The 22,888-nt window shown below is 44.1% G+C and overlaps 1 protein-coding gene across 4 annotated transcripts in view; it reads right to left on the minus strand.

The window, feature by feature from the left end:
• Positions 1-22,888, minus strand: part of PHACTR2 (phosphatase and actin regulator 2) — a 142,574-nt gene that overhangs the window by 90,901 nt on the left and 28,785 nt on the right. The window contains exon 1 of one of the 4 annotated variants that reach the window (XM_075413898.1): positions 21,980-22,383. The exons of the other annotated variants lie outside the window; for them this stretch is intronic. Within the exon in view, the coding sequence (XP_075270013.1) occupies positions 21,980-21,992 (13 nt within the window). The 5' untranslated portion in view covers positions 21,993-22,383. Of the gene's footprint in view, positions 1-21,979; positions 22,384-22,888 lie in introns of those variants that run through there. 4 annotated transcript variants of the gene reach the window in all.

Below are 22,888 nucleotides of genomic sequence, written 5' to 3' on the forward strand. Positions count from 1 at the left end.
GTGGGACACCACCTTCTTTCATCCACCGCTTCTCTCCAGGCCTGCTGTGCCCTTCATGGTATCCACCGTAGTGGTGGCCACAGTGCCAGAGCCGCCTAATCCATCATTTCAAGGAAAGGCTCCTAGTGGTTGGACCAGCTTCCCTCAGGCAGTTTTTCTCTCTCCCATCAGAGCTTAATGGCAGCCTCCGATGCCTCCGGGCTGCTGCTGCTGCAGCAAATCCCAATTTTCCAGGAGAACTTCTGTTTGTCTGGGAGAACTTCTGCGCTCTCCAGCCTGTCCAGCAGTACCTCCTTGCTTCTGAGAAGTCAGCCATGATATTAGTCCAGCCCCACTAACCATTTTCCTTAGGAAAACACAGCTTTCTGCTCTTCAGGGCATGTGTGGTGGTTGCTGGCCGCGGCTTTCCCTCTACAGCTCCAAGCTCATTAATGAATCACTGCTTTTTGGCACCAAAGCAAAATAAACACATCATTTTCAATGCCTTTGCCAAACGTACATACACTTAGAGCAGGTTTTGAATGATAGAAAGCGAAAGGTTTAATGACAAGTGCAGGCTGTGTAGCTAAAAGTTGCAAAAAAGACAGAAAACGAGAATCTGAAGGTCACAACAGGTCCATTAGCCCAGTAGCTGTTCACATTTTGTATATTTTCTAGAACACGTGGAGGGGGATTACCACTGGTGCAACAGCTACAGCTTTCACAAGGAAAAAACAGTAACAGAAAGCAGCATAGGTGTGCAGGACCACTCATCAGCATGACTGTTAGATGCGTACCTCTTTCTTTCCTCCTCTGTTTATTAACTGATCCAGTGTAACTGCACATAGCACAGCAGACTTTTACACTGATGCTTCCTAGCCTATGTAAAGGGGAAAAAAAGACATCAACAAAAAGTCTGGCAGGCATACTGAATGAAGTTTCTCAGCTGCTCGAGCCAGTCGTGTGTACACACCCGGTCAGACACTTTGGCCCTTTCCAAGTGCCTGGGCCTGTCCATGACTTCAACACATCCGTTTGCTCTTGCTGACTTGAGTAAAAATGGAGAAGTTTCGAAAGTGTTTGGCACAACTGTTCTTCTAGTTCCTCTCCATTCAATCAGATTTTAGAATGAATTTAAATGTATCGCTGGACGATAATTAGCTCTGAAGGGCAGAAGACCACAGGGGACCGGCTCTTTCCTCTTTAAATGGGCAGCTGTAAAGACACTACCTTAAACGATATCCTGAATGTCAGCAAAGCTTGAAATCTGGACCCATGCCTGATTAACTGCCAAAAATCAGAATAATCTCTGCCTTTGGCAAATCAAAGTGATTCCCTACGAAACCAGATTACTACAGAGATCTCCAGACCAAAACACAAGTTTCAACCTTCAGTTTCATTTCCTCCCATCGTGTTTCTACTACTATGAAAATGTGGACATTTTTTTCACCTTACTGGGAAAATGCATTTTTTCCACTCTCCCATGACTCAAAAACATCTGAAAGATTCTTCCTCTGAGCTTAAGAAAAAGAGGGGGGGAAATCTTCACCTTTTGGCAAAGATACAGAATGCAAATTTTTGACTCAAAAGAGGATTTTCAAAATAAAATAAAATAGAAGAAGCATGTGAAAAAAAGGGGTTATAATGGAAACTATTTTCATAGCCAGCTCTAAAGTAAGCACTGTTGTTCCAGAGACACATGGTACTGATGCAAACATTGGTTTGAGGCCAAAACCCCTAGCATGCTAGTGGAATCCGGAAGCACTACAATATTAAATACACCTCAAAATATATGTCAGACATCTCCCTGTGTCTGTTCCACTTACTCTGCACAGCACGACACTATACACTAAATTCATCAGTGTCTGCAGAGTAATAGATTCAGTGGTCGGTGGTGGAGGTGCTCTCCTTTTCTTGGGCTGGGTTCTTGCCGGCACCACATGGTCCCTGAATGGTCTTCTGCAAGATCGGGCTTATTACTCCCATTTTGCAAATACGGAGCCAATATCCACCTTCCATCTGCAGCACTTACACAGCATCTATTATTACAGCATGTGAGCACCCCTCACCGGTCCTAGGGAAGTGTTATTACCCTGAGGCAGGATTTCCACATTTCATCTGGAGTGATGAGGGAGGGAGGATGCTACAAAAGAGGTGAGGGCGTCCTGCTCAGCTGCGCTCTCCTTGTTGGCAGGCTCTCCCTGCTCTCTTCCGTCTGCTGCTTCCAGCTGCTCCAAGGCAGCTGGCCTGGCCTCGCGCAGTTTTCTCCTGCTGCCATCACAGAAAACCCCCTTTTTGCACCTACCGTCATTACAGCTATGGTGCTTGGCCTGAATATTTGCTGATTCATGAGAAAGGCCCACCACCGGTTAAAAGTGTCCTAGTCAAGGGCTTAAAACGAATCTTCTGCTTCTGTATGGCCTGATTTTTCTGTGGATTTTTGGTTTTTGCTCCATCTCTTGCCTCGCAATAAAATGCAAACACCAACTGAAAGTTTCCTGAGGAGTGGAGCTGGTGGAGCATCCCCCTCTGCCACCTGAAGTTCTCCGGAGTTTTAACAGGGGAGCGACGTCCCCTCCCTGTCGGCTCTGCCGGGGTCTGGCTGGCTGCACATACACACGAGCACTTGCAGAGCACTGACTCAGGCTGGCTCTCTGCTGCCAGGTCTGGTGCCAGATCCCCACGGGGCTCAAGGGGTGTCATTAGAGGCCACCGTAACAGAACGTTTATCGTACGAGCCCGTTTCTCTCAGGAAGGCAGACCGAAAGCTCCTGCATGATGCCTAAAGGAAGCACGTGTGTGCAGCTGCACCTACCTGCTGGCTCCGAGAAGGACCCGGGCTCAGCCTGGAACGACTGGCTGCTCCCCGGCTCTGCGGGGGGACAGGCAGCGGCTGCTCCCCATGTCACCAGGGAGTGGGGACATGAGGGCAGAAGAGAACAAGTCGCCCTTGTGGTCTCTGTGCACTGGGCCCACCAGCATTTCCCTCCCGAAAAATGCATGGGCAGGGCGGCGTGGCACCGATCAGCCTGGCAGCACCCACCCAAGCTGTGGCTCCCTGTGAGTGCCGATGGGTCGAAGGGGTGGTGGGGTCGGCAGGGCTCGCAGGCAGCAGCCACGGGCAAGCGAGCGGGGCTGGCAATGCACGCAACCTGCTCTGCCAGGGAAGAGCAGCCAGCCAAGAGGGTCACACAGCCTCACGGGTTCCGTGGATGTTGACTTTGGTGGCTGGGCCCTGTGCTTTAGACCTAATGTCAAAACGGTGTGACTGGTTCAAAGATACAAGTAGCTCCAATGTCATGCTTACACGCACCCCAACCACCTCCTCCCCCCCCCCCCCCCCCCAGCAGTTGTTTGGGGGTTTTGTTGTGAACTTTCAGAATCAGCCACTGTCTTTCATTCTCCAAACTGGATGTAGCTTTCTTCTTAACAGGTTTTACATACCATTCTTTTCTAAAGCCATCCGTGATGTTGGGAAACATACTATCCCTGTTTAACTTCCATGTGACCGAGCGCATTGCTGTGGATGGGGAGGGTTATAAAGGGCCAGGTTTTGCACCCTTGCCAGCGCGCTGTAGGGGAATTCTGATCTAGTAACCTGCTCACATCTCCCTGGAGAAGGCTGCTTTTAATGAGGCAGAAATCCTGGCGAGCTTGGCCTCAAGCTCCTCCCATATGCATGGCATTTTACCTCCACGTGATGATTGTTTAAATCAAATGTCAATCTGTGGGTCTCATTTTGCTTTTTAAGTTCTTGTGCGTCATTCATTTGCTTGCTGGTGGCCAGGGGAACCAGTGTGCTTTAACCATGCTAGTCCTGGGGGCTTTTTTGTGCTGATCCAGATCACGTTTAGCTCACGTTCATTCAGTTGCAAAACCCACCCATAAGGAAACTAAAACAATTATATGAACTAAAGCAGGAATGCCGTATGGTTCTTGTGAAAAGTGCTTTTACCAAGACTAAACATCAATGTTACACTTTTTTCTAAGTACCTGCTTAATACAGCAGATCATTAATGCAGTACATTTAGTTAGTTAAAATGAGCAAATTTCATTAAATTAAAATTCAGCAGCATTAAAGCCAGATGGGCTGCGGGGGGGGGGGGGGGGGGAATGCAGAGACTTTTAAAGCTAATGTAAATGTAATATTATTGTTTTCAGCTACAATCCAATTAAATTAGGCTGACAGAAGCTTTCAGAGAAATGCCCAGGAAAGTAAGGAAAATCCATCTAAAAGAAATAGTACTTCAGATATTTTCATGGTCCTGTAACAGAAGCCACAAAGCTGACATGGGAGAGTCAGTCATAAGACCTTTACTGGTATGTTACTTCCTGGGAGAAAAAGGACTTAATTTTACAGTGCTTATTGTAAGTATTCGACTGTAGAAAACATTTAACCCAAGAAGGTCCATTGCCAAAGGAAGAAAATGCATGTTTCCAAAAATGTGACCTGCCCGGGGAGCCCTCACTGCCTCCTCTGCCATCCCCAGCATCACCGGGAGCCAGGCTGCAACGCCAAGCACCCTCTAAAACCCGGGGTCGGTGCAAGGCGCAGCCCTGTACCGTGTGGGAGTGCCTTCAGGGGCACTGCAAAGAGCATCCGCTGGGCTCTCTGTCTGCAGCACAGATACCTTTGGTTGTGGGGTACGATCCACAAAATCCAGCTTGGCATTATGCTCCAGTATTTTCTGTAAAGTCATTTAGAGAACTGTGCTATCTGGTGTAGGACTTTCCTGTCACTGGGGTATGCAAATGCTGGCCTTCTTATTTGATAGGTCTTTATGGTGTTAAGAAAAGAAAAAAAAGGACACCCTACATAAGACACCCACACCCACTCCATTTCTCTTTTTAAACAGTTACCCTTTCCAGAAAAGCTGAAACAGTTCCTTGCATGTTAGCTGTGTACCACAGCAAATAGTTTTCTCCCCAAACAGTAAGCAAAAGTCTATATAAAGTCTCGCCTACACACATGATGTACCAGGAGGGAGGGTTGTCCTAAACACTCTCAAGCACAGATCCCACTCACTTAAACTCCTAAAATACAACACAAGATGTCAGAGTCTTCGTTTTCCCATGAACTGCACACTAAATATGAACCGCAACCTTAATTTGCACATGGTAATAAAACCCAGTGCCTGTAAATTTATGAATGTAGCTAGCAGTCATTAAGTGTTTTATGCGGAGGTCAGGTTGATGGCCCCGTCTTTGTTTATTCCTCTTACTCAAGGATCCATTGCTGGAGACATGCCGAAAACTTTCAGAATGTTTTACAATGTATTTATGTGACTGAGAAGTGTGTCCTGTGCTTTCCATCCCCATTATTCTGACATGCTGAACAAAAATCGGAGTGCAGTATGCAGAATTAGGATTTCAGGAAAGCACAGAGTGGCTTTTTTTTTTTTCTTAATGGACGGAGAAAATACTTGTTCCTTTCTAAAGCAGCCTTTAAGAGAGATCGTCTTTTGGCTAAGGGATGAAACAGGGCCACCTTCATTTTGCGCAGCTGAATTCCACGAAAACCAAATGTCTCCTGGATCTAGGCAGACTTCCATCCAATTCAAGACAAAGTGTGGTTAAAACCACATTACATTGTCAGGAGTCAGATCCCTGCAGCTCAAGCTAATAAAAGTTAATTTTTTCAAAGGTATGGAGACTTAACCATTGCTCAGCTCTCTGCTAACTCCTGGCCTCACAAGGCAGGTGATGTCTACGGACAAGGGCTGGATCAGTTTAAGTAAAATCGTTTATAAAGTGAAAGTATTTAGACTCATCCATATCCATGTATAGATATGCTAAACTGATGCAAGTCAGTTGAATGTTGACCCAGGTAAAAAAGTACAAATTTTCTTGTGTGGCCAGCACGACTGAAAACTTTCTCGCTGCACAGATGCTTCTGTTAAAACATCCTATTAATCCTTTAAGTTTTTAGAAGTCTAAATAGCAGTTCCAGCAGACAGACCTGATGCACTTCAAATCCATGGATTGGAAGAGGTACACAAAGGAAGACATATCAAAGAGATCTGTTTGCCAGTCTACTAGAAAGAAAATTAAATGTCTGGATTTTAAGGTATTCTGTTATTAAATTAGTAGGTGAAAAAATATGGTGCAGGCAGCCTATACAAATCTGGCATCTCTTTATCGTATGATAAATATTAGGTGATTTTATAAACGACCTTCCCCGTCAAGCTGACTAAGCTAATATAAGGTAACTGGATCCACAATTCATGCAAGGAATTTTTTGTTTGTATAAGTTGTCTAGTAACGTTAATGAACTAATGGACCATACCACCTTATTAAGAAAAATTCATGCCCTTTCTGAAGCTATTTTAGGCTGGTCTGTCTGTTAATTTTTACATTGAACATAATTTGTCTGACTGGAAGAGCCTTTCTGACTGCAAACCCTACCAAGTGCCATGACGTTATGTACCTCTCAGGTTAATGCTCACTAAAAGCTGAGCCAATCTAAAGGACAAAAGAAAACCCAGAATATGAGGAACGCGACCTTCTCCGCAGACAGAACATTTATGTGCATACGTCATTAGTCTGTTGCTAACAGCCTAGTGCTGAACTGCCAAAATGAGACGTCATTCAGCTCCTCTCTGGTGCTGTTCCACTGAAGTCACTAAAATGTATTTCAGTGACAAGCAGTTTTATACCTAACATATTACAGACTTACTGGCGCAGTAAATAGCTGGAATATTTCAGCACCTGTGCAGTGATGTGGCCCCATACGAGCTCCAGGTCTTCCTATTTTCCCCGGCGAGGTACTTGATCCGTGTTTGTATAGGCTCACGCTCCACGTGAGGCGTCGAGCTGTGTATTTTTCACATACTCAAAAAATCCTATCCCCATTATAATTGCAATCAAGCCTTTATGAAACCTCTACTACCAACATCAGACTATGCCCTTTTAGAGAAGAAATTTATGTATATAATTGCCAAATCATAAAATAGCTGGAAAGAAAGCAAGCATCATGTGTCCTCAGGTACAAACTCCATTTCTTCCAGGAAGCTTCCAAGTTTTGAGGGTTACAGAAAAATTCCCTGTGCTCAGTCTTACCCAGTTCACCTTCTTGTGCATTTTTGATCGGCCCTTAAAAAGCTAACACATTTTATTACCTTAGAATTCAATCTAAAAAACATGAACACATGTTCATGCTTCACTGCTTGCTCATTATTAGGATAATCTACAGGAAGCAACACAACAATAGGGCATTGTTTGTGAATGTGAGCAAAAGGTTACAACAGCCTGCACCCAGGCCTGACTTCTTGACTCCCATTCCCTTTGCTGTGTGGAGAAAGCACATGTTGTGCGTAGTAGCTATCTCCATTATGGTCAAAGTCTTTTCTGCCATTCGTTGCAGGCCAGAAGAGACCAAGGCATAGGAGGAGTACATTTAGCCTGAAAACCCCATGTAGCTGGAAGAGTGTACTTGATGGGAGGTGACCAGCTATGGTGTAAAGCAGATCTCAGGCTCCCCATCATTGCGCTATTTGAGTACCTCACCGTACCCAGAAAACAGATCTGCTACAGGCAAAATCTAGGGGGTAACAGGAGAGCTGTGTGAGAAATTACTTCCTTTTACAGAAATGTGGGTGGATTCACAAATGCTCAGTTCCACGGTCCTCAGCCTCCTCCTTCATTGCTGCCCAGCTGCATAGGCACCAGAATTATCCATACATTGAAGCTTTCATCCTTGGTACCTAAATGTCCGCTTAGGGGTAGCACCACAGCTGTCCGCACCACAGCAATGCCCTGTTAGCACTTACACTGTTGGATAAATGGTGTCCGGTCACTTTTAAAGAGGCCTGCTGGAGAGCAGCCTGAAGACTGCACTTGTTGAGGAGCTTATTCCTTTTCAAGTGATACTGCACTGTCAAAAGAACGCACGTTTGGTGAAAAAAGCTTACCCTCTCTACTCGAGGTCTCCATTCCCAAGAGATGAGCCTAGACAGCACAGTGCTGGGTAACAAGATACCCTGTCATTTGCACTACAGGGGCTCCCTTTCCAGACCAAATCCCACACAAAATCAGCATTTAGATGGAGGGGACCCTTTCTGTCCATTCACACAGTAGTTTGGGCAGGACGCAGAACAGTTTGGGGCGGGTCTTGACTCAATCCTTTTTTCTGCCTGAAAGGATTAATTCCTGCTTCTCCTACTTTCCAATGGCCAAACCAACCAGATCTGTTTGCTGGTGTGGTACAAGTATTTGAGGACTTTTGTCCTCACAACTGGGATTAGGGGGAAACACTGGTGATGCTTTCACATAGAGAATAAAGCAGTGTCAGCACCTCTCTATAACACGGTGGCATAGGGCAGAGCTCTTGTTTCTAGTCGTCCTTCCAAAAAAAAAAAAAGTGCTTCAGCATTTTGAGTAGATACTGAGTAGGACAGGTGAGTGCCCTAATCAGTAGGTCGTATTATTGTACACAATCTATTTAAGGCATAATGAACTGCTCCTTATTTCAGGCAGACCCTGGCTATGTGCTCCGACAACAGCGTTAACGCTCACCACAACCTGCTTTGCTACTCCCAGCTCTTTCGTCCCAAAGGGTCTCTGCTGGCATGGGGTGCCCTGTGGTGTTGAATTCCCAGGTGCCACCCAAAGAAAGGTGTCATAAACTTAAAGAAGGACAGGACTTAAAGGTTCCTTTTGATTTTTTTTTTTTAAATAAAATTTAAGAAAACTATCTTTCACCAGAGTAAGCACAGGGGAGAAGATCACACCACCTGCATAAAGATACGGTACTAGGACTGGAAAGCGGTTCCTTGCAGTATGAAGAGCAGCACTGGTAATTTGCCTCTTAAACAGCCAGATTTAGCCGGTGAATCCTTGCTACTAGGCAAAACACCAAAGCGGTTTGTAACCACAGTCTTCACTGCAGCCCTGTATGAGTTCCAGCTACACTGCCAGGCTGACAGCAACACCGGGGAATGAGGATGGTGCCTGATTTCAGAGACGCTGGAATAAGGCCAGAATCTGCCCTCCATCGGCGCAAGTGGAGATAAATGACTTCATTGGTTCTGGCTTGCCCCCACCAGCCCCACTTGCTAGTACTTACCACATAAAAGAAACATGAGTTAATGCACTGTACAGGAACCCTGGCCGGCACTGACTCCGGGATGATGAGAAAGAACTGAGCATCTTTCATTTAGCTACATGTGCACTGAAAAACAGTATAATGGGCATTATTTCAACAAGCTTTTCTCCTGCTGAGGAGGCAGGGTAGCCAAGGCTTGTGTGTGTCAGCGTTGCCATACCGTAGTGTCCGACAGGCGGCAATTAAGGCAGATGCAGCTAGCTCCAGTGGAAACAGAGCCTTTATTAAACTGGAATGAGGAATTCTGAGTGTTGATTAGCAAGTATCCTGCTGGAGGCTTTCTAACACCTGGGACCCCTCATTTCCAGCCTTTTTAGCAGTCTGTCTGCTTTAAGTTGTGCAATAGTGTTTTTCACTGGTGCTAGTCAATAGTTACCTTCCTTCTTCTAATCTGAAATATATTCAGAATCACCCGTTACCAATATTTTAATGTAAAATACATATATACACACATGTAATATATACATATATTACAGTTCCCAACAGCGTACCTCTATAGATAAATCTTGGTAATATTAAGTCATAAGTGGGAACGAAGAGGTCCAAACTAGTATTTTCAAGTAAGAAACACTGAGACAGTTTTCTTTGTAGGATTATTCTAGCTAGAAAGCTGCAAACCAATTTACGGGAGAGGTGCAACGGAGGTTCAGAATATTCAGAAATTTGCTTTCATCAGTCTTTCACAGTGACTCAGATTGCTTTGTTACAAGGCTTTCCTGAATCCTCTCCAGATTTTCATGTTTCAGGGAAGACGTAGGATGCCAAAGACTACCTAATATCCCAGGAGCAGTCACTCTAGTGCTCAAACCAGAGCAAGATAACATCTTTCAACATTGCAAATACATTTAAAGAGTGCGTTAGCTCTCTGGGACAGAGCTCATCAGCTAAACATGTGCTTCCAGCATAATGCTATTATTATGCAAGTATCTTTCAAAATCACTGCTTCTCAACACTGAGCCTCCGAATCTGTAACTATGACCTAATTAATTTTCCCCCTGATTATATGGCCTTTCATCTGTCCATACTGAACACATTAGTTTCTCACCTAAAAATAGTTTTATATTTTCTTGCTAGTCAGCACTAGTAGCACCATACAGCCTGGAGCAAAGAACGAGTTCTTGCTGAATACCTCCTAAATCAGACCTGATTGGTGGCAACAATTCCCACAACACAATTGTATTTTGAAGCCTGCCATTTAGGCACGGAATAACCGATTTGATACATCACATATTGATTTTGTATCATTTTAGTTTCTCCACAGCGGAATCAAGCCAAACATCTTCTAATGCAGCAAGATAGATATACGAAATAATTCCCTCAAACCTGTTTTTCCTCCAGCCCATGCTAATTGGAATTATTTGTATTCAGTCTCTCCATTCTTTCTGGCTTAGTCCCTGTATCATCTGTTCCATATTTTTGCCTGGGACTGATGTCAGACTCACCAGCTAACGATTACCGGTCTACCTCATTTACTTACTTTAAAATTTGTTACAACACACATTAATGACAATTGATTTAAAAGCATGCAGTTCTGTCACAAGGGAGGCCAAGGGGGTACACTGTGTACCCTACCTGGTTACCCCCAGAAGAGGAATGTTTCTGAGCCCGGGCAACTCACTGCCTTCCCAGCCCACAAACAGAAGGCCAGAAAGCTCTGCCAGCTCCATCTCTGGGCTACAAAACAAACAGCAGCTCTGTGCCTTTGTGTGGCCAACTGCAGCTCTTCCGTAGCGCTCTCCTGGCCACTACTATATATTAACGCGTCTCGCAACAGGCTGGGACCTCCCTGCCTCCCTACTCTACCTGCATGCCTCCTACACCTATAGGAAAGGTCCACCTAGCCCAGTACTCCATCTCCAACCGTGTTCCCGAGCACTGCAGACTTTCCACAGGCTCTGCGCTGTGGCTGAGTATCACCCACGCAGGTCAGTCCTCCGCGTGCCAAAGAGTGTGCTGTTTTGCTTGGGAAACATTTTTGCTCCCATGTGTTTGCAATGCTTCCTGAACTGCGTAAAGAACGTGATGCAGCCATCCATAAATACTGTGAGGAGACAGCTTGTTCTATAAATGAACATGTAACAGAATTTGATTTTATGCAATGTTTGCTGAAATGGGAGGAAAAAACTGGGAGCAAAGTGGACGTGTTGATATGCTTTTTAAGGATGATAAAAATCTTGGACTAGTCATCTTTGACACAGCAAAATCGGAAATAACTTAGGTACCACTTCTCAGCTATGGGAAGTTTTTTTACACCAGCTGTAAAGAAGCTCCATTTTCTGACATTCAGGGGTAGCCAGTGTGACCAGGGAGTTGGCAAGGAGGGAAATCATAGAATCAGTATTAAGGTTGGAAAAGACCTCTAAGATCATGAAGTCCAAGTGTCAATGAGGCACATGAAAACTTTCTTTGCTTTTTCTCTCAGCTGAGAAGTAGCCTGGTTTGATACAAGTAAGTGCTCTCTTACCATTTTGTTTCTATGCTTTTAGAAACCAAACTGCTGTTACGATTTCACCCACTCCCCCTTCCAAATAGCATGAGACAGCCAATGGATGGCCCAGGGGGGAAGCAGTCTAAACCAGCAACGCGTATGCTGTCTTACCAGTGCTAAAATTGAACTCAGAAGGCTCAGGCAAACACTGGATTTGAGCACAGCAACCCGGTTTCTGGCATCAGTTGCAGACCTGGAGCTCTGGTGCACAGTACATAGCACAACCAGGGGAATTACAGAAAATCAGTACTCCAAATTCCTCTGCAAAGCCACAGGAAAGCTTTACAGTTGCCAGGCTACTAATATTGTCAAAATACTTGTTTTCCTTTTTCATTCTGCCCATAATACATTGTGACTGTGAAACTGGGCAGAAGGAAAAAAAAAAGAAAAGAAACCCCAGTGATGCGGGTTCACACTGAGCACGCAGACTAGCGTGTGAACATGAAAGTGAAGGGGACCACAGGAGTTACCAGGACTAATCCAGCAAGGCAGCAGGCAGTAGATGCTTTGCTGTGGGAAGCACCGCTTTTGCATCCTGTGGATGCTGAGGTGCTTCCTGGCAAGCTGTAAAAAGGCAAAGGTGCAAAAGACAAGTGTGGTGCGCCAGAAGCAGAGAAAAGGAGAGCCTGAGGTCACACAGCTCCATCCGCAATGTGCTGAGAAGTTTATTTGTGTTGTTTTTCAGGCAAGCGCATCTCAGCTGTCTTTCATAATGGTGAAAGATTTCGTAATTCCTCTTCTCCATTAGCAGTCTGATCTACTACTTGAGGTAGCACTTATTGGTCTGGGGAAAAAGCTTACAGACAGAGCAGAGGAAAAGGAGATCATAGCAAGAGGTAGCAATGCCACGGAAGTGTGGTTAAATGCTGATCATAGGAATGATGCCAACTTCTGCCCTCACCTTGCTCACCCCGAAGGCAGTCCTCTGAAATGGCTGCACAACCTATCTGCATCTGGAAAAGGTGCACAAACTTTAATGCCTGGGAGCCACCTGCTCTACAAAATGAAAAAAGCTGAATTTACCCTCAAGTTTTCGAATTTAAATTAAAAAATCCCAAAGAAATCTAGCTGCAATGGCAAGCAGCGATGAGGGAACTTCTCTCAGGGCAATCTTTACCTCAGCTGAGCCTTTCATGTCCCTGAATTAGCAATCCATTGCATCAGGTAAGACAACAGTTAACAGCGTGTTTCTCTGTCACAACGGGCAATGGGACTGCAGGGAGAAGCAGACTTCACTGGTGCATGCACAGCATTCCTAATGCAGCAGAAAAACACTGTTCTCAGAAAAGTGCTCTTAAACAGCAGCCATACGAACTGTCCTCCTCGCTCCAGCGGCATATCATTACCTTCTTCACCTGCGGTGCAGAAGAAAGAGAGAGGCAGGCTACCACCTGAGAGAGGAAGGGGGCCATGCCACCATCCTTCTTATTCCTTTCCGGTAGCAGGGAACATTTTTGGGTGGAAACGTGGAAATAACACTGGCTGTTCTTCCTCCTTCAGCATTTCAAAATAAGACTCTAAATGGTGCTGAACAGTACTTCTAGTTGGTCAGTATTGCACCTGCCCACTCTACTTTGCAGACAAGTTTCCCGAACTACAGTATTAAAGAATGTACACAACACTTAACAGAATTTGAGAGTTTGCAAAGGTGACAGAAATGTGTGAAAATTAAGAGCTATGTATACAACTACTCCATCTCCTCTAGTATTCATATCGAAGAATCAACATCTAGAGCTAAAACAATGAACATTGACAGATGTTACATTATTTTGAAGTGGAGGTCAATACAATAATATAATGTAATGATCATCACCTTCAGATATTGCTGACATTGCAAAGTAAATTGTTTACCTTGAGGGATCTCAAAACCTTGCTCAAGACCTCATCACAATTAATTTGGCCTCAGAACTTCCCATATGTAGGTAAGAAATTTTTTCCCCCCACTATCTACACTATCTAATCCCGGAAACTACCAATACGCCCTCACATAGCGCTGTGCAACCTTCTGCTTCTAAAGAAGACAGGTAATTCATCAGCATGGATGGCACCTCCAAGACCATAAGCAGGGTCAGGCTCCAAGGCCTGTTTGCATCAATTAACGTCACAGTGTTTGAAGATCCTCCAGCTAGAAGCAGGAAAGCTGTGTCCCGAGCTGGAGGCCACGCTGAAGTAAGACTCTGCATCACGTCTAACCTGAGCTGGCTAACCAGCCTGGCTGCAGCCACCAGTACTGACATGACTATGCTGTTTACTGGCTCAGATTACTGCCTGCCAGGCAAAAGGCACCGCACCACACAAACGTGCTCCGAACTAGCTCAGGGACCTCTGGCATGGCGCTGGTTGCACAGAGCAGACACGAGGCCTGAAGTGAGGTGCTGAAGGAGAAAACAAACAAAAAACCCCATCACTGAGTTATGTAGGAAAAGTGGGAAAGCTGGACTCTACCATTGCTTCCCATTCCCATTTTTAACCCCAAAGCCATCCTTGCTCCTAAATTCTGTGATGCTTTATGCCTCTTGAAGCCACACATGCCAAAGTAAACAGCCACTTCGACCTCTTGCGGGCACCACTCAGAGCCTTCAGCTCTTGTGTAGGAAATGCATGTTTATGCCTTACAGAAACCATATAATATATTACAATCATGGTGCTAAGTGATATAAACTAGGGAATTTAAAAGATACATTTGGCAATCTGCCCTTATCGTGCTCTAATTATTTCTTAATATCCCAATTTAAGGGCAGCATATTGGCCCCAATTTTAAATTGTCTGGCATTTATAAGTTTGTGTCACAGAATTCACGTTAAACAGTTTTCAGATTCTTTATTGAAAACTGCTGATTGTGTATTGCCTGACAAAGCAGAATGTCTCCATTAGAATAATCATTTATTGTAAATATGGTAGTATTAAGGCTGACTATTCTGGGTATTAAAAATGCATGGAAAAAATCCATTGAAAAAAGTGTTATGTGAGCTGTCACAATTCGTCAGTTTAATATCTTTGTCATTTGTATTTCTTTTTAAAATGCCAGGAGCAATTAAACCTTATCCCACCACTACAAGTTGCCAAATTTCACTTGAAATTAATACAGAATAATGTGTCACGTTAGTTACTTTAATAATACCAAACAACAAAAACAGAAACAGAAAAGAGAAGAAAAGGAGACTTATATAACAACTGCAGCTACAAACAAAGCAGCTAAAACACAGAGGCTGACACGAACTCCACAGGCTTCCCACATTAACAAACCATTTCCCTTGACAGTACGGCCATAGCAAAGCACTGCTGGACTGTGGTCTAAACGTCAATAAGCAGCTCCCAGCATCGCGCATTTTCTGCTGGTTTGAGATCGACGTATTTTCAGTTCATCTCTCCACACGGTTTCCATACAAACCTCCATAATGAAATACCCCTCGCTTTTTGGACCGACGCAAGTCCCAGTGAGAAAGACAGAAGGGACTTGTGAGTCAGCAGGAGCTGGAGCTAGGACGAATCGATCACAACTTTGTTTCCTGTGGAAATACCAGCTGCTGTCATGTTTGTGTTTGAATTACATTGTGCAAGGCTTCTCCTAGCAATGGTCAAGCCATGGTTGAAAAGATTGTTTCTGGGATTGTCTCCCACTGTGTCTGCCTCAGTATAGAGAGATAGAATTGTCTTTATCAGTATGAAATAGCCTGTTGCTATTCAGAAATACATTTAAAGGGATTTTAGCATACAGTAAGTTGTGAAATATGCAAGCATAGTAATTTGTTATTGTTATGTTACAGGAACGGTGGTGCTAAACTAGGATTAAGCAAATATTTGCCACTGGCCAGTTTAGCTTCTCCTGGGCCTTCTGTTTTATCTGAAAATCAGATGTTATCAGGGACCTAATTCTGCACTCCAGTCCATTGTTGGAGCCATATGTTCCCAGCAACTCAGTACCCCATTGCTGACAAGTATGGGCCTAGTTTGTTTCCTCTGGGAGGAAAGCAGTTAACCATAAACATCATCCATATTTCTGTTCCTTGTGAAAAGTCCTACTGCTGGTACCGCTGTCCCTGTGTACCAGTACAAACCACATCAGCCTCTGCCTCCCAGTATCTGCAGTAAAGGTGGCAGGTTGATTCAAATGAATATGGCTGCTTCTTTATTATGGCATCTCCAGCAGCAAATGGGGCATCCCCTCTAGTGCCGAGCCAAGAACACGCAGCCTCTGGGTGTGGGGTAACAAATCTGGGTGACCCACCTCCTCCACCACCCTGCTGCCTCTCCACCGGGCACCTGCTGGGGCTGCTTGCCTTGGCCCTGGCCCTGGGCCCCCCACGTTCACCCAGGGGCTGCCGGGACCCACCTGCCAGAAGGAGCCATGGGAGAGAAACTCAGCTGCTTCACTCAGGATTTACTTCTGTCTGCCAAGAGAAGGTTGCTAGGTATTCTTATAGTCCTAAGCTACTTATATTTTCTAATTATACTTTAGGAAGAAGTCTCATAAACGTTTTATGTGAAAATATAAAAAATGGTTAAATAGCGAGACAGAACGGAAAAAAAGTACTTTTTGGTAAAATTCCATCCAGTCTACTTTTAGAGCCCAAAGCAATACTCCTGCAAGTCACCCCATAATTAAGCATCAAATTTCCTAAAAGACTCACAGTTGGAGACAATGAACGATGATTAAACAGCAGCAGTCTAGATCCTTATTATCAGCCACCTGCTCTCGGGTCATGCAGTCTTGCTTTCCCCCTTGTAGCTTGCTTCTAGCCCCCTCAGTTTGGGGTGTTTGAAGCCCCCAAGAGCACAGGCTGCTTTTCTTGGAGCAATTTGCACCAGTGCCTCTCAATATAACCTGTCCTCCTCTAGAATGCTGCCTCACGCTGTGGAAATGGTTGGCTCCTGCAACTACGGTCGGGTCCTTGCTAGAAGCGTATGGGGAAGCGATAGCTGTCAAATTTGGATTTCTACTTCTGTGCACAACACTTGCTTCTTCACCATAGGTGGCAGTGATGATTCAGAGGGCAAAACAGGGGTCTGAGGGCAGTTTGCCAAAAAACCCACACAACCAGCAGATGTAAATACAAGGCGTGAACTCAGCACCTGATGGTCTGATGCTTGCTAGCTTTTACTAGAAAACAAAATCAGAACTTGTTAGAAAATAAAATCTGTATTATACCATCTCCCCAAACCAGCCAGAGCTCATGGTGCTTCTTTATAAGTAGTACTGTACCGACTGAAGAGTTGCTCAAAGTATCAAGAGTGTGTGTCAACACAGTGAACCGCAGCATGTCTAGCCAAAAAGAACCATTTGAAGTGGGGTGGGTGGACGGTCACTACATTAGAAGATGCACCATAGTTTTAGTCCTACATGCTATTTGGGTACTTCTAGTGAAAGCTCCTACAGAGTTATTCTAGGCTACACGTTTACAGACTTGTAAATAACACTGGAAGCAGCAGCATCACAAGGAAGTTTAATCCTCGCAGAAATGTTTTCCAAGATCACGGCATTATAAGCACACTGTTCCAGCTTCTGGGTAAAGGGGCATAAGCCATGAGTATTATTCTAAAATTACAAGAAGAAGAAATTCAGCTTTCTAGCAGACCGTGACCTGTGATACACTATAGCATCTGCTTCAACTGAGGCCATGAGTGCAAGTAGGAGACAAATAAAGATACGCAATGTAGTATAAAAGAGTTGATGATTGCTTTGTATTTTATTGCCCATGTACAAACCATTTTGAGATCTATAGTATATGGCATATGAACCCAAAAAAGTCAACATGACATCATTGAGAGCTACATCTTGCAAGGACAATGAGTGAACTTACACATAAGAGTGAGGGGGAGAGAAAGGAGATGCTGTTGTCCTGTCCAAAAGCATCTTCCCACTATGGGGAGAACAAGAGACAGAAAAACCCCAAGAACACATACACAAGTCACTTGGGCAAGGTACCACCAAAGATCAAAAGAGAAGTTGCCAGCCTGACACGACTGATTTTGCAGCTGGAGCTTGGAGTTGCCATCACGTCTCAAGGGCTGACAAACTTGCAGTTACACTTGTCACTGTCTCCATTGCAAGTGGTTTTGTTTCAATCGGTTTCCAAACTGACAGGGACAATTCAGCCAAGCTTAAGTCTTAGATGGCCAAAGGATTTCAGAGCCCTTTATGGGCAACAAGTGAACCTTACAACACATCAAGATTGTTATCTAGCCTAATTCTAAAGGCCACATTAGAGGTTTTTGAACACTGTGAGTTGATGAGAAAACCAGGATCATAATCTGAAGCCCACTGCCTAGCTTGCTCTTCCAACTATCCGACTGTTTTTCTCCCCTGTGTTTTAAATAGATATACCCTGTTTGCCTGGAATTCAGGTAAGAGACTACAAAGTATCTGTAAGGACAAATCCTTAACGAGCATTCAATCCCAGCAGTCTTATTTTTAAAGGATGCTAAGTAAGTCCTATGGACTTACTGAAAGACAAAAATGACCATTTACTCAAAAGCAAGGCAACTGCAGTCAGCAAACAGCTTCCTGTGTCTCTTACCCTTCCTGTCACATGTGATATCATGCAGAGGGCAGCTAAAATGACACTTGCGATTCACCCTGTCCAGCAACATTTCAGGCCTCGGGTCAAACAGTCCTGCTTCAATGGGAAGCTCCAAGTTTCACTACTGGCCCAATATGCAGTTTGATGTGCTACTGGATATACCTCAGAGATAGGATATTCAACGCCCAAGACCTCCAGTCCCTTTAAAACAGGTTATTTACTGGAAGGCATAGCCTGCAGCCACAGCCACAGAGCCTCCATAATTCAGGGTAACAATTAACCACATTAGTGATAAAATAATATTCCACATGCAAAGAAGTCCTATAAATCCCCAGCGAAGATGAAACCAGACCTCCCGTTGTTTTTCAATACTAGCATGGTATGCACGACCCAGCACCCTGTTACGGTGCCACTGACCCTGATGACATCCCCCACCCCACCCCAGCTTTCAGCACGGCACGTTGGCACGCTCCTTGGGACGAATGACTTGGCCGCTCGAAGGTGAGACACCTGCCCAGGAAGGACACAGCTGCCTAGGAGCTCTGGGGGAAGGGATGGTGCTTTCTTACAGGAAATCCCCCCAAAAAAGCGTCACTTGGGAGTGCGCCTGTTTCCGCAGCCTCTCTCTTCCTGCTACCACAAGTTTCTCACTAGTTTTATATTCTCTTGCTTTCCCATGAGTTATTTCCAGCCCTTCCTTGTTTTTTTAAAGCCAGTTTTATCACATCATTGCTGTCGCCAGGCTTGGTGGGTCTGGCCCGAAGCGGACGTGTGCAGCAAAGCTGGAGCCGAGGACCTGCTGGTGGAGCAGGCAGTGGGCTGCTGCCTGCCCTCCCCTGCCCGTAGCAGCAGCAGTCTTGTGGCTGGATACCTGCAGCCACCCCATCAGGAACAGCTGATGCCAAAACAGGCAGAAAAATACAACTAGAACTGTCCCGATGTGCCATACACAGATGGATGAATATTTTATTGTTATTCCAGGAAAGGCTTTTAAAAGAACACACCAGACAATCATTATGTGGAGCTGTCTCCGTAGACAGATTAAAAATATAAGCAATCTAACATTTAAAGTGAAGGACTTTTTTAATGAACACATTGTTTCTTAAAATCACGGAATAGCACAAACCAAACCAGCTAAAGGGTGCACACAGGTGATCTGTTAACAACACTGACCTTTTTAAGTAACAGTTTTGGCCAGAAAATTCTCTTAATGATGGCACAGAAGATGAGTGATGAATTGCAGAGATATTTCTGTTATGCAGAGCAGAAGATGGAGTTTTGCCCAACAATTATCCATGGTCTGACTTTGAAAGTCTCTTTGGCAGCACGATGAATTTAATAACAAAGGCCTGATTCACTGACACTGATAACCAAATTGTTATTTCTAACACTCCGTGGCTGAAACACGCAGCTGTGCAAATATTCTGCCATTCTGTATTGCCAGAAATAGCATCTCTTTAGGAAGAATTCAGGCAGGTATCCAGTTTGTATACATTAGCATGTTTATATTTCAGTTGGCGAACTGCTGAAGAACAAATTAATTAGGCAGTTAGTTTTATGGTTGCAAATATCCTGCTCCTTTCTGTTCGATCTTGTAGGTGCCCAGGTCACACCGAGTGGGTTTTCAAAGGTGGACGTCAGATCCCTGTGGAAGTCAGAGGCCATGGGCCAGAACTACAGAGGTATTCAGCTGCACAGTCCCCACGCTGGCACCCAGCTCCGTTTGGTTGCGATCAGCGATCAAGAGCCCTACAAATACCTCGGCACACTCAGCTGTGTTTACCCAGCTCCCTGTAGACTTTTTGGAAACAGATGCACTCCCTACACTGCTCAAAGCGGGGAAGCGGCTGGACTCTTGGAAGAGCTGCCAGGGGACGGGAGCGTGCCCATGCCATGCGCGGGGCTGCAGCTCGCTGGGGGTTCGGCCAGGCTGACCGCAGGCAGCGAGAAGCTCACTGGTAACCACGGTGGAAGATGGAGCATGGCCTTACCCTCTGCCGTGACGTCCTCATTAAGGCTTAATTCCACCTGCTGTTAGGTTGGTTCGGGGTTAATTTTTTTTTACAACTAGTTTTTAATTTTCCTTCCAAAAGGTTTATTTTAACTAGTTTAAACTGTACTTACATTGTTTCCTAAAAAATGCAAAGTATTGCTCTCTGTTTCTGCATGAAAAAAAATATCTGGAGTTATTTACCAAATTGGTGTTCTAAGAGGCTTTGAGAGTAGTTGGTAAAGTTGTGCAGAGAGCAAAGCCTTACTTATTTTAACTTCCAAATTTTGAAGATAGCAACCAAACTGGAATCTTCCTAAGGCAAAAAAATATATACACACTGAGGAAAATTTGTGTCTATGGTTTTCAGATACTAGCTTCCCTCTTCACCCCCCAAAACTGGCCTTTAAAATAAATGTGACTCATTCCAGAACAGACTCTTATAGCTGGATTAAAGTGATAGCTCTGTCAAGACTTCAATAGTATTAGTTGTTGATGCTGGGGAGTTTAAAAACCTGGAGGAATTAGCAGCTCTGCCTGCCAGGGTATCTCTTGCCCACAGGCGTTCTGTGCCGGAGAACAGGAATCCTTCACCTCCAACCAGAAAATTCTGCCTCTTCATGGAATATCGAACATACGTCATTATCATTTATTATGTTAAGGCTTCTTAAAAGCTAGCCACAGCACCAAGTTCAAAGTGTATTCCTAATCTTGCTTATTTCACAAAAATGGACACTATACTAGGACCATGTCACTTTTTAAGTTCATGGGTACTGGCAATGTAATTTTCCACAATTCCAACATTCGAATTTCTGGAAACTCTTCTTTTTTTCTTTTTCTTGTCTTGGACCTTATAGAAATAAGAGCAGCAAGACCCTTTAATCTATTTGTCGCAGAAGTCGAGAGCAATACACTTGAGATGAGATTGACCTGGACAGCTTAGCGGACATAAGAGTTTTGCTATTATTATTTAAAAAAGAAAACCACCCCCCCAAAAAAATAAGCTACACATATACTATTACCTCTGAAATCTACTGCAGAATAATTTTTTCACACACTGTTCATCACTTTTAAGGTCAACATTAGACAAAGGTGATGATTTGATCAGGTTTCACAGGGCACTGAATCGACTGGAGATTCTGTGTCCTGGTATGTATTGTACTAAATCAGTGAGACAATGACACTTTCAAGTTTTACAGCAGTCAAAGCAACATGCAAAATATCCATCCCAAAGAGCTCTCTTTTTGCTGTGCTTAGTGCTACAAGGTTATGCAAAAGGAAATGCAAATAATGCATTTCATCATAGATGCAATGTTGGTATAGTGTGCGCCTCCTTAGAGACCATGAAGTGCATTATTTGGCATGAAAATGCATAATCTAAAGTTGGAGCATCAAAGAAAATGATAAAAGGTGCAAATCTATTCAATATTTTATGTACTAAACATAAAAGAGAGCAAGGCATTACATGGAGAAAATAGACACAGCTTAAAATAACACATACAAGAGAGATGCATTATCTACTTTTTGCTAGCTTTATTAGTTACCTACCCGCACCTACTGCAATCTGTGAGAGATCTTTTCCCACTGAAGTATATGCGTTTTCCCTTCCTGCCACATTTCCTGCACATAGCTTCCGAAATAACACTGAAAACCTTAAAAAGGCAGATCCTACATTATAGTTTAGGTTCACATTTCCGGGAAACACAGACTTAAAATAGAAAAAACAGACTGCTAAAGGGTTAACAACTTAAGTGTTACACGCAGAAATTTGCTTTAATAAAGGACACTGAAAAGAAAGAAGCCACAAAGGCTAAAGAAACACATCTCGTGCAGCGAGACAGGATACAAACGAACCCCGTAGCTCCACTCAGAATGAAGATCTGTGTTATTTCACTTACCAGCATTATCCATTTTTCCCCCCTCGGTATTCAAAAAAGCAGAGTTCCCCAGAAAAGCAGCCGGTATGGTCTCAGTCTCGCTCTCGCTAATGAAGCTGGCTGCCCTTCTCCTGGTTATTAGACCTTGCTGGCAGTCAGAGCACACTTCATGCACTGACTGCAGTAGACATCACCAGGAAATTTATATCTCCAAGGATGACAAACAGCCATTAGCTCCATTATAGGCTGATTAAGATTGTGTGAGCCTATCAAGTAGATACTTCAATCCCCCAGGGTTTTACCTCTTCGGGGAGACAACAAAAGAACTCCAAGCCTATAATATTGAATATATGTTTCTGAAAAGTAAAAGTAAGGCTAATGAGGAAAGGTTTAATGGGTAGGAAGGCAAAACTTTAAATAAAGAAGGGATATATTACAGAGCAAAGGGCTGTGATTTATCAGTGACGCAACAGCAAAAGTTTTAAGGAGGAAAAAAAAGGGGGAGGAACCTATGGCTGAGAAAGCGTTATGTTAGATTTCAATTTACAGCCATTAGCTTTGGCTATGCTCTAAATCCTACAAGTTCTGCACCTGATGTTCCCTACGGTTTGTGAGAAACACAGTAGATGTTCTCATCTGCAAATGCATGTCAATATATTAACAGCCTGGAGACATTCATTATTATGCTGTCCATAGCTGAACTTCAGAAAAGCGTGAAAAGTAACTACAGGGCTTTACTTCTTTTAAAGCCAAAGTAAAAACATGCTGGATGCTGGAGGGATCAGACTCCACAAAATCTGAATGACATATGCTGAGATGAACAGGTATTAGTTCTAAATTTTCCATATCACCTGACTGTCTGATGCACAGGCTTTTCCCCCACAGAAGTACACAAGCAAACCAACCCACTATAGACTCCTAAACATTTCC

The sequence above is a fragment of the Opisthocomus hoazin genome, chromosome 2 (genome assembly GCF_030867145.1).
Source record: "Opisthocomus hoazin isolate bOpiHoa1 chromosome 2, bOpiHoa1.hap1, whole genome shotgun sequence".
Classification (NCBI taxonomy): domain Eukaryota; kingdom Metazoa; phylum Chordata; class Aves; order Opisthocomiformes; family Opisthocomidae; genus Opisthocomus; species Opisthocomus hoazin.